This window comes from Nicotiana attenuata, unplaced genomic scaffold, assembly GCF_001879085.1.
Source record: "Nicotiana attenuata strain UT unplaced genomic scaffold, NIATTr2, whole genome shotgun sequence".
Classification (NCBI taxonomy): Eukaryota; Viridiplantae; Streptophyta; class Magnoliopsida; order Solanales; family Solanaceae; genus Nicotiana; species Nicotiana attenuata.
Genome location: NW_017670493.1, coordinates 6,065 through 18,460, shown reverse-complemented (window position 1 = coordinate 18,460; position 12,396 = coordinate 6,065). Strand labels below are relative to the sequence as shown.

At 40.4% G+C, this 12,396-nt stretch overlaps 1 protein-coding gene across 1 annotated transcript; it reads left to right on the top strand.

Annotated features, from left to right (window-relative positions):
* Positions 1-811: 811 nt before the first annotated feature.
* Positions 812-3,476, top strand: LOC109240195 (26S protease regulatory subunit 7-like). Its single transcript, XM_019406835.1, has 4 exons — positions 812-1,037; positions 2,093-2,120; positions 3,177-3,255; positions 3,315-3,476. Exons 1-4 carry the CDS (start codon positions 812-814, stop codon positions 3,474-3,476), a joined length of 495 nt encoding a protein of 164 aa, XP_019262380.1.
* Positions 3,477-12,396: the final 8,920 nt, after the last annotated feature.

Below are 12,396 nucleotides of genomic sequence, written 5' to 3'. Positions count from 1 at the left end.
AGAACTATATTTTGCTTTTTGCTGTTCCTAACATAGGTCTTTAGGAGCAAACTTAGGTCTGAACCTTTACTTGTCTGGTCAATTTCTGATGATCAAGATTTTGTTTCTATAACGTGGCAAAAAGTAGTGGCCTGATACAATTTTAAAAGTTTGTTGTTTCCCAGCTGTTCTCATTTTTTAAATTAAGAACAGTATGTATGCATGCATGCATGCATGTGTGCATGTGTGTGTGTGAACAATACAGATATCCATATTTGCATGTCTAGATGTCACCCACCATCAGTTTTGGCATTTGCCTAGGTCATACCATACTGCTGTTAGCTAGTTTACTTTGAGTTTGGAAGGAGGGAGTGTTTTTCTTTTTCTGATTGCGCTACTAACATACTAACAGTGGCATCTAGACAAGGCTCTCTGTCTGCCTATCTTCGTCAAGAAACATCTCAGACTTCATGCATCTTAAGATTAAATGGTCAATAGTTAATTTATTTTTTCCCCATCAAGGATTTGATGTTTAATATTGCAAAGTATCTTACAAGCATTTTGTGAAAACAAAATTCTGCTGCCTCATATTAGATTTGTTTCAAATTTTGGAGGACATGACAGAAATCATAACACAACGCTGTTTTTTGTGCTCCGAAAATTTGTTCCTCCACTCTGTTTGGAATGGCTCACTAGGCTATTTAATGTTATTTTTAAGACAAAGAAGATGCCCGAAGCATGGAGGTGGAGTACGATGGTTCCGCTTTATAAGAACAAGGGTGATATCCAAAATTGTAACAATTATAGGGGTATCAAGTTGTTGAGTCACACTATGAAGGTTTGGGAGAGGATGGTGGAGGCCAGGGTGAGGAGGTGCATGTCTATTTTCGATAACCAGTTTGGATTCATGCCGGGGCATTCGACTACGGAAGCGATTCATCTGGTAAGGAGATTAGTGGAGCAGTACAGGGAGAGGAAGAATGATTTGCATATGGTGTGTATTGACCTTGAGAAGCATACGATAAAGTACCGAGGGATTCCTATGGAGGTGTTTGGAGGTTAGTGGCGTTCCGATAGCGTACATTAGAGTGATTAAGGACATGTATGATGATGCTAAGACTCGGGTGAGGACTGTGGGGGGTGACTCAGAGCATTTCCCTGTGGTGATGGGGTTGCACCAAGGATCGGCTCTTAGCCCATTTTTATTTTCCTTGGCGATGGATGTACTGTCGCGACGCATCCAAGGGGAGGTGCCTTGGTGCATGCTATTTACCGATGATATAGTGTTGATTGACGAGACGCGTAGCGGAGTTAACACGAGGTTGGAGGTTTGGAGACAGACCTTGGAGTCTAAAGGTTTCAAACTGAGTAGAACCAAGACAGAATACTTGGAGTGCAAATTCAGTGACGGGATCCATGATGCAGATGTAGAGGTTAAGCTTGATGCTCAGGCTATCCCCAAGAGAACGAGTTTTAAGTATCTCGGGTCTATTATCCAGGGTAACGGGGAGATTGACGAAGATGTCGCACATCGCATCGGTGCTGGATGGATGAAGTGGAGGCTCGCTTTCGGTGTGTTGTGTGATAGGAATGTGCCGTTAAGACTTAATGGTAAGTTTTATCGAGCGGTGGTTCGACCGGCTATGCTGTATGGGGATGAGTGTTGGCCAGTCAAGAACTCCCATCTGCAGAAGATGAGAGTAGCAGAGATGAGGATGTTGAGATGGATGTGTGGGTATACCAGGAGAGATAGGATTAAGAATGAAGCTATCCGGGACAGAGTGGGAGTAGCCTCTGTGGAGGACAAGATGCGGGAGTCAAGGCTGAGATGGTCCGGACATGTTAAGAGAAGAAGCATTGATGCTCCTGTCAGGAGGTGTGAGAGGTTGGCTATGGAGAGTTTGAGAAGAGGTCGAGGTAGGCCTAAGAAGTACTGGGGAGAGGTGATTAGATACGATATGGCGCTGCTTCAGCTCACTGAGGACATGACCCTTGATAGGAGGTTGTGGAGGTCGATGATTAAGGTAGAAGGTTAGTAAGTTAGTCTTAATAGCATGCATGTCCCTTAATATTCTTAGATTCCTATTACGTTATGTGGTTGTGTTTGTCTCAGGCATTGTATTCCCTGCTGCTATTATTTGGTACTACTTACTCCTTACCCCCCCCCCCCCCCCCCTTTTTTGCACTTCTTCTTCTTGTCCTTCCTGAGCCGATGGTCTATTGGAAACAGCCTCTCTACCTGCATTAGGTAGGGGTAAGGTCTGCGTACAAACTACCCTCCCAGACCCCACCTGTTGGGATCAAACTGGGTTTGTTGTTGTTGTTGTTGTACTCTGTTTTCATGTGAACTTCCCACTGTACCTTAAAGATTCTTTTTTTTTGGTTGTGGTGATAAAGTAAGTGGATTAAATTAAAGGCATCAAGCACATGCAATGAGTATATAGCATTTAAGCTTGCAAGAAATCTAGCTGGGTTCTATACAACTATACATTATATTCACTTAGCAGTATATTGGTGGTCCCACAAACCATACTACTTCCTTGGTAGAAAAGGAACTATCTTCAAGGTTTGATTTCAATCAACTGAAGAAAAAACTTTTTTTGTTTGATGTGTTGGGGCAATGGGTGCTAGTGTGTTAGAGTTTTACCAAGAGGGGCTACAGGGTTGCGCGAAGAGAAACTGGTCGGACATGACATGGTTTGACCAGGGTTGTGCTCCAATGCCATTTTGACTTTAAAAGTATCTGAGTCTAATTGCAAAGAATGAAGACCTAATAGGATCCACTGGTCAGAGGTGTGGAAAGGTGCCGAGGGAAGGGCTGTAGCAAAGGAGAAGGAAGAGAGGGATTAAGGATTTGGTTGGCGGGTTGGGGGGAGGGACGGATGGGATTTCACCACAGTTTTCATATTGGAGGAGGGAATTGATGGTTTTGGGTTGTGACACTGGTCCCAAAACAGAGAACGAAATGAAACATCATTTGATTGCCACGTACTTTTCAATGTTGGTAAAAGGCATGTTGTATTTCAGTGTTGATGGAGCACGACAACTAACTTCTTGGGGCACAAATATCAGCACCCGTGATGATATCTGTCTATTTTAGTCCCTTGTATTTGAAAATCGTGAAGTCCCTTTTTGATTCTTGGGATGATCTAAAACAAACTACTGTAGTATTTAGTGGAGCATATTACATATTAAAGTGGTGAACGAGAGATTCAGAGCACTATGTTGGAGCTACTGAACCAGTTAGATGGCTTTGATTCCAGAGGAGATGTTAAGGTGATTTTTGCAACCAATAAAATTGTGAGTCTGGATCCTGCCCTGCTTCGGCCTGGTAGAGGATAGACAGAAAAATTGGGTTCCCACTTCCAGATATTAAAACAAGGAGGCACATTTTCCAGATACACACAGCAAGGATGACTTTGGCTGATGATGTCAACTTGGAAGAATTTGTTATGACCAAGGATAAGTTTTCAGGAGCTGATATCGATGCAATATAAACTAAGCTGGATTACTCGCTTTAAGAGAGCGGCGTATGAAGGTGAGATGTAAAAATGGGTAATCAGTTTGATTTATATTTCATGATGGGTAGGCATGCTCTAATATACTTCTAAAAAGGGGCCGAGGGGAAGAAGGGGTTGCTTGTTTGATTCAATTTCAGATAACTTCTTTTCTTTCATTGGTATGACATGTCTATTTCGAGGCACGTAGTTCTGGTTTAGCAAAACCCACTTGAAATGAAGGGCTCTTACTTTATTATAATTTAAAGCTTTGTGGAGTGGAGAGATGGAGTTTGAGCTTATTTTCCCCTGAATAAGTGCATCCTCCATCTTAAGTTATGGTCTTATGTGCCGAATAAGTGCATTGTTCATTTTATTGTACTTATGCAGTTAGAAGAATTGTGAAGATGGCCTGGAAAGACGAGGTTTATTGGACAAGGAAATATAGACTGTAGATTGCAATTGATTCTTTAACATGTTCAGGATGTTGAATAATGGAAAATATATTTGAGTTTTTTATACTTACCTAAATTGTACCATTAATTTTCTTTGGCATATTGACTGTTAGACTTTGTCAGCTTTGTGCTCTGTATATAAAATCCTTAACTTTAAAAACAATCTTTGGCATATTGAATGTCTAGTCTGGAAAAGTAAAGATTATGAGGAAGAGAAGATCAAATATCTAATTATGGTTAAATAGTCGTGTACTGTTCTTTACCTAGGAAAAATATATTAAAAGATATACATTTTAAATTTCCTGATCATACTCATGTCCTATGGTGTTGGAGAACTCAGAGAGTCGGAGAGATTTTGGGTTTTGTAGGCGTATTAAGTGTGAGGAGGTTGATGTGGCAATACGGAAGATGAGCAGGGGTAAGGCGACTGGGCCTGATGAGATCCCGGTGGAATTTTGGAAAGAGGCGGGTAGGGTAGGCTTGGAGTGGCTTACTAGCTTGTTTAACGTCATTTTCAAGATGAAAAAGATGCCCGATGATTGGCTATGGAGCTTGATGATTCCGTTGTACAAAAATAAAGGTGATATCCAGAACTACAACAACTATAGGGGTATCAAGCTGCTGAGTCATACTATGAAGGTTTGGGAGAGGGTGGTCAAGAAGAGAGTGAGGACATGTGTATCTATCTCTGAGAACCAGTTCGGATTTATGCCAGGACGATCAACTACATAAGCTATTCACCTTGTGAGATGATTGGTGGAGCAGTACAGGGAGTGGAAAAAGGACTTGCACATGGTATTCATTGATCTTGAGAAGGCTTATGACAAATTTCCGAGGAAGGTGCTATGGAGATGTTTGGAGGTTAGCAGAGTCCCGATAGCATACATTAGGGTGATTAAGGACATGTACGAAGGTGCTAAGACTCGGGTGAGGACTGCGGGAGGAGACTCGGAACTTTTCCCTGTGGAGATGGGGTTGCATCAGGGATCAGCCCTTGGTTCGTTTTTGTTTGCCCTAGCATTGGATGTGCTGACGCGACACTTACAAGAGAGATTGATGATGACATAGTACTGATTGATGAGACGCGATGGGGTGTTAACGCTAGGTTTGAAGTTCAGAGACAAACGTTAGAGTCCAGAGGTTTCAAGTTAAGTAGGCCGAAAACTGAATACTTGGAGTGCAAGTTCAGTTATGACAGGTTTAAGAAGTGGAAATAAAGATTGTTACTCAAGTCATTCCCAAAAGAGATAGTTTCAAGTATCTTGGGTCTATAATCCAAGGCGATGGGGAGATTGACGAGGATGTTACTCATCGCATTGGAGAGGGTTGGATGAGATTAGCTTCGGGGGTTTTATGCGACAAGAATGTGCCGCCTAGACTTAAGGGAAAATTCTACTGGGTGTTGGTTAGACCGGCTATGTTGTATGGAGCTCAGTGTCCGCCCGTCAAGAAGTCCCATGTCCACAAGATGAGTGTAGCTGAAATGAGGATGTTGAGATGGATGGATGGACATACCAGGAAAGACTAGATTAGGAATGAAATTATTAGGGATAAGGCGGGAGTGGCATCCATGGAAGACAAGTTGCGGGAATCGAGGTTCTACTTCTGATTTTGTCTAAAGTGCGAGTTAAATTAAATTCTGTGTTTGAACATTTTTTGTACTGTTTTCTGAACATGTTGCTGTATATTTCTCACATGTTCTCCCCGTGATAAGATCTTGGTATTGAAGAGATAATTGGATTTTCTATTGTGATCTATCAGTTGTAAAGCAAACTGGACCAAGGTGTAGTTGTTTAACCAAAAAATTGAATTTTTATTAAAGTTATAATTTAGAAGAACACGGGTTACTGATAATCGCAAGAATGTATAAAAGAAAGCAATTCAGATAGCCAGAATATAATCGAATAAAACAAGTAAACCAAAGTATATTCAAATGATTTTTTTGTGTCCCTACAACTGTTCGGTACTCTCCTTTTATAGCTATTTCGGATGTAAGTATCTTGCTTTTGTCATAATAAGGTTATTATGGGCAATAAATGACATTGAATGCTACTTTACATAATCATTACATTTAAGACAGATTCTCTAACATTTTCAACATTTAATGCTTATTAAATACTGTATTTGGACCCTCGTATGCTGTCAGATTCATTCCCTTGACTCTTCTTGATTATTGAACTTAAATTTCTTGAATAGGTACGGGCTGAATCCTTTAAATAACCGCTCGTGCCTCTTCCTTTGCTTTTGCTCGCATCTATTACCACTCGTGCCTCTTGGCTAATTGTAACTCTTTGACTATTTGACCAACCTACGTGTCATGACACGTCATCTTCATACTTTTTTAATATGTAAACTCAATTTTTCCCAATACAGATAGTCCCTTCACTTGCCATTTATTCATCAATTGAATATTTGGGAAGCGGATTTCATTAAAACGGGATTTTTTTTCACCATTAATGTTGTGACAGAATTGACGCTTCAATTGTCACTTCCATTTAATGTGTTTCACACGTGTCACCTTCCTATTGGTTCTGTAATTTTGCAGAACTTTTCTAGGCTTTCTTTTCGGCTTCACTGTTCACGAAGTGTCAGTTATCATTATTATGGCCCTTCCATCATTTCACTTTTTCCTTTGACGGTTAATCATCAATATAAATATAACTTCTTTCTTTGTCTTTGTTTCATAAAGTTTACTGAACACTTTATTTTTCAAATCTCTGTTTGTTTCTTCCTCGTATCATCTTTTTCATTATATCTTCGTCGAACCCTAACCCTAGAAGGGCTTCCATTGTTGATACCTTCCCTAGTGCTCTTAGCAGGGGCAGAAGGGAGGTAGGCACCGTAGTTCGAGATCTGTACGAGGCCCTTCTGTTTTATCTCCTGGTTCTGGCCCTTCTTCTAGAACCAGAGGTTCCCTTTCTCAAAAATCTTCCTCTTGGGGTAAAGAACCTTCTGAACCATTACGTGAACCTTTAGTAGAAGAGATAGTCCCTACGGAATTGTCTTTTTATCGTGACAGGGAATCTCTTAGGAATCAGGTTTCTACTTTAGATCGTGCTGATGCTTTTCCCACTCAGATTACAGAAATTTTGGCTCCTGTAGTTCGTAAGGATTGTCATTGGAGTGATGACTTCCCTATTATTATTCCTAACCCAAATCAAAGAATCACTTCTTACTTGACGGGGTTTTCTTTTGTTTATACATACCCTTTCACCTTGGGGTTTAAACCAGCTATTGACCCAGTGATTCTTGATTTTTGTCGTTTCTTCGATGTTTGTTTGGGTCAAATTAGCCCAATCATATGGAGGGTTGTTGCCTATTTAAGGCATTTAACCAATTCAGCTGGTGTTCCCTTTACTTTCCCTCACTTAATTCATCTTTACACCCCTAGGCTTTTTCGCAATGGTGTTTTTACACTAGTAGCCAGGAGTAAGAGGGTTTTGGTGAGCCCTGAGGATGACAAGGACCGTGGCTGGTATGCCCGGTTTGTTTTTGCCCCCACTGCTGGTTTAGTGGGTGAAGATAACGTTCCCTTCCTTGAGAAGTGGAACTTTGCACGTAAGTCTTTTATCATGTTCGTGCCTTTTTACTTTAAGTTTATCAACTTTTCTGATTTTGCTTTTTTTTTTCTTTTTTTAGAAACCATGGGAGTTGTGGGAGATGTTCCCAATTTTCGTGGCTGGGTAGACAAATTACTGAAGACTTGCACCAATGGATGGGAGGTCTTGGAAGACACTTTCTAACCGTTTTGGTTGGAAAGTAAAGACTCATGGTAAGAGCCTTTTATTTTATTTTATCTTTCATGCATATGCTTCTCTTTATGGCTCTAATTTCAATCCATCTTTTTATCAGGATTTGCTACTCGAGGAGTTACTGCCGAGGCAGTTGCGGCTTCTCGTGCTTCTTCAGCAACCCGTATCTCTTTGGAAAGGGCTCAAGAAATAGTCTTGGGTTCTTCGAAGAGAAAAGCCGTTGAAGAAGAAGATTCCGAAGAAGAGGAGGATGACGGGGGCTCTTTAGTGAGACGACCTCGAGCTCAAAGACGCATCATTTCTGATGATGAGGCTGAAACATCCCCCCGCCAATCTATTTCTCTCACCGAGCCTACTGAAGCCCCGGCGGTAATTCCCGTATCTGATGATGATGCAGCTCCCCTAGATACTCGTGAATCCATTGAACAACTTTTCATCAGTGGCTTTGGTAGTGGAAGTTTAGGGCCCGTTTTAGATGAAACTCCCCTAGCCTCTTTTTCAGCCTCTTTTTCAACTCTCGTGCCTATGATTTCTTCCTTACCAACCCCAGCTGTTTCTGTTCCTTCTTCTACTGTTTTCACTTCTTCTACCGTTCCTCCTTTGACAATTCCTCCTCCTATCGTTCATCATACGGAAGTGGGCGCTTTAAGTAGAAGTGTCGCCATGAGGAGGGTAACTATTGAAGTTCCTGATGATAGCAGCTTTTTGAGGAAGTCAGGTCAGGCGGATGTATGGCTAGAGCCTTTAATTGGCCCAATTGAAAGAGCAAAGCTGGAGAGCCATAGTTCCCTGACCCGAATGAATGATATCGTGCACGCCACTTTGAAGGTATTTTCCTTCTCTCCTTTCTTTACTTTGTAAAAATTTTTATCTTTGGGATTCTTATTCCCCTTCCTGTTTTTTTTAGGCCAATCTTATCGGCACAGAAATGATGAACAGAATCCCCCTCTTGGAAAAGGTAGCACGTGGTTCTCAGTTGGAGGCGATCAATTGGAAGGAACAATTTGAGAGTGCACAAATTGACATGAAAGATTTACTAGAGAGAAGGAGTACCTTATAGCAACAGGTGCGGGGTTTAACTTCAGAGTTAGCGGTTATAAGAGCTTCCTCAAGCCAAGCAGAAAAAGAAAAAGAACGTCTCGAATCCTCCTTCTCTGAGCAATTATCTAAGGCCAGTGAAGAGAACAGAGAGTTGAAGGCTCTTTTGAGTCAAAAAAAAAGTTTATGCTAGGGAGCTCGTGCAAAGCTTAACTCAAGCACAAGAAGACCTTCGAGTGGTGCGTGCTTTAGAAAGCTCCCATGCCTCTCTTCAAACTTCTCTCAACTCTGCCTTGGCTGAAAATGAGGAGCTCATGAACGAGATTGCTGATTGGGAAAGGGATTATGAGACCCTTGAAGAGAAATCTGCTATTGAGGCAATTTGGGCGTTTCTGAAATCACGCCGTGATACCCTGATTGAAGCTGGCCAAGAAAATTTCAACTTAGAGACTGAGTTGGCTAAGGTTAATGAAACCATTGAGAAGGCTCAACAAACTCAAGATTTTCATTCTCCTGCGGCCGAAGCTTCCGTGAATGTTGAAGTTGATATGGGTATCCCAGCTCTTCCAATCCCTGTCAAGCATGTTGCAGCGAGTCAAGATCAACCCGCAACTGTTGATGCACCTGCCCAAGTTGAGCCCGTTGCCGTTGATGCACCTTCTTCAGTTCCCTCATCTTCCTAGTGATAAATTTGAACTTTTTGAATTCTTTCTTGCAAGTACCTTTTTGGAAGGTTATGTTTAAAACCCTTGGTTTCATTTGAGGGTTTATTTTGGAAAATTGTAATCAAACCCTTAGCTTCATTTGAGGGTTGATTTTGGAAACGCAAGTCCCCAAGTCTTTTCATGGGGCAATCTGTATAAACAATTCGTAGTTTTTCGACTAAGTTCTTGCTTAGTCTTAAGCTTTTTAATATTTTAGAAGTTTTCTCATTACTATCTTGAACTTCTATTTAGTTTATTCTTGCCTTTATTTCTAAGGACTTATAGAATAATGTGCATTCTTATTCTTTAGAAAATGCTTTTGTTAACTTCATGAATAACTAAAGTAAACATGAGTTTTATAAAAGAGGGCCCTTTTATATTTCGACACTTAATGAAGAAGACGTCTCAACTTCATAACGGTGTTAACATACGGTAAAAGAAATAGGAACACACGTTTCTTTTGAGATAACATTGACAAGTTTTTTATTTGAACTTTGTCTAGTTTTGAATAATGCTTTACATGTATTTGAATTACATCTATAACTTTCTCGTAACTGTTTTTCTTGTAACAGATTTTTAAGAAAAAATAATAAACACGAGGTTTTTCTTTATAACCCGTTTCAGAACAATAAACACAAGGTTTTTCTTTATAACCCGTTTTAGTACATAGCTTTTACCCTAACTACAGTAAGGTTTTCTTTAGCCTTGGCTCGTGACTTCGTGGCTTTTACTCTGCACTTGACTTTTTCAGGCTTGATTTTTCTTCAATCTTCTTTGCCTTCTTTATATACATACTCGTGTATATTATGTAGTCCCCAAGTGTTTGAGTGTTGAAGTATGAAGCCTCGAGCACTTGATTGTTTCTCTCATTTGGTCCTTTTCCTCAAAAGGAAAAACATACGGGACTCGGAATTGTGATTTTAGATGAAGACTGCTTAACCCGTTTGTATTTCTATCAGAATAATTGTAACCCTAGTCCAGGAATTTTAGTTTATTCCGTGTGCCTTACAGGTCGTGACTCATCATTTAGTACTAGTTAGTTTTTTGCCTATCATCTAAAATTGTTAGTAAAATTTTAGCAATTCAAAAATAAACTTTAAAAGATGGGTACCTGACTGTGGGTATTCCTTAGAAATAGTATCTATTCAGGTGAACAGCGTTCCAATGCGAAGGTAACACTTTGTCATCCATTGTTTCCAACTCGTATGCTCCTTTGCCTGCAATACCACAGATTCTATAGGGTCCTTCCCATGTTGGACTTAATTTTCCTGTATTAACTGTCTTCGTAGATTAGAAAACCTTTTTGAGTACAAAGTCCCCAACTTTGAAGAATCTGAGGCATGCTTTCCGGTTGTAGTACCATTCTATGACTTGCTTTTGTGCTGCCATTCTTACTAATGCAGCTTCCTTTCTTACTTCAAGTAAATCGAGGCTTACACGCATTTCTTCGTCATTAGACTCTTCTGTTGCATGTGTGAACCTCATACTTGGCTCTCCTATCTCAACTGGAATTAAAGCTTCTGCTCCATAAACCAATAAAAATGGTGTTTCTCCCGTACTTGTTTTTGTTGTTGTGCGATATGCCCATAAAACACCAGGTAGCACTTATGGCCAATTTCCTTTTGACTCTTCTAAACGCTTTTTTAAAGTATTGATAATAACCTTGTTTGTTGACTCTGCTTATCCATTACCCACCGGATGATAAGGTGTGGACGTAATCCTTTTAATTTGCCAACTTTGAAAGAATTCCGTGATTTGAGCTCCTATAAATTGAGGGCCATTATCACGTATAATCTCTTTTGGTACACCAAATCGGCATATTATATTCCGCCAAATAAAATCTTTGACTTCCTTTTCTCGTACCTGTTTGAATGCTCCTGCCTGTACCCATTTAGTAAAATAATCAGTGAGTACGAGCAAAAATTTCACCTGACCTTTTGCTTGTGGTAATGGACCCACGATATCCATTCCCCATTTCATAAATAGCCATGGTGCGATGACTGGATGTAGTAATTCCGCAGGCCTATGCATGTTGTTTCCGTACCTCTGACATCTATCGCATTTAGCCACGAAACTTTCTGCTTCTTCTTCCATTTTAGGCCAATAATATCCTGCCCTAATTAAGGTTCTTACCAACAATCTTCCTCCGGCGTGATTCCCACAATGCCCCTCGTGTATTTCCCTCATTACGTACTCCGTTTGAGAAGGTCCGAGGCATCTGGCTAAGGGACCACCAAACATTTTACAATATAAGTTGCCCTGGTTTAACCAGTACCGAACAACCTTTTTCCGAAGTGCATGAGCTTTTCTCTTGTCATCAGGGACGGTTCCATACTGCAAAAAAGCAACAATCTCGTTCCTCCAATCCCAAGTTAAATTATTAAAATTTACCTCATTCTTGTCAGGGTCGAGAACTGAATGAAATAAATGAATAACCGAGGCGCTTGCATCACTTGCCACGTCAACTGCAGATGCGAGATTAACTAAGGCATCTGCTTCGAGATTTTCATCCCTTGGTATTTGCATAACTTTCCAGGTTTGAAATTGCTTTATCAATTCCCGCACCTTTTCTAAATACTGTTGCATCCTTGTTTCCCTGGCTGTATAAGTCCCTAGCATTTGATTAACCACGAGTTGTGAATCGCTTTTGATTATAATCTGATTTATGCCAAGTTCCCATGCCAATTCTAAACCTGCAATCACAGCCTCATACTCTGCCTCATTGTTAGTTATAGAATGACATTTGATAGCTTATCGAATGGTTTCACCCGTAGGTGGTACCAAGACAATACCTAAACCTGCACCCTTTACATTAGATAAACCATCAGTGAATAAAATCCAAGTTCCCGGGTTAGCTCCATTGAATACCTTTAATTCTTTATCTGCTTCTAATTGCATCCCCTGGCTAAAATCAGCCACGAAATCAGCTAACACTTGTGATTTTATAGCAGTTCTAGGTTGGTATGTGATT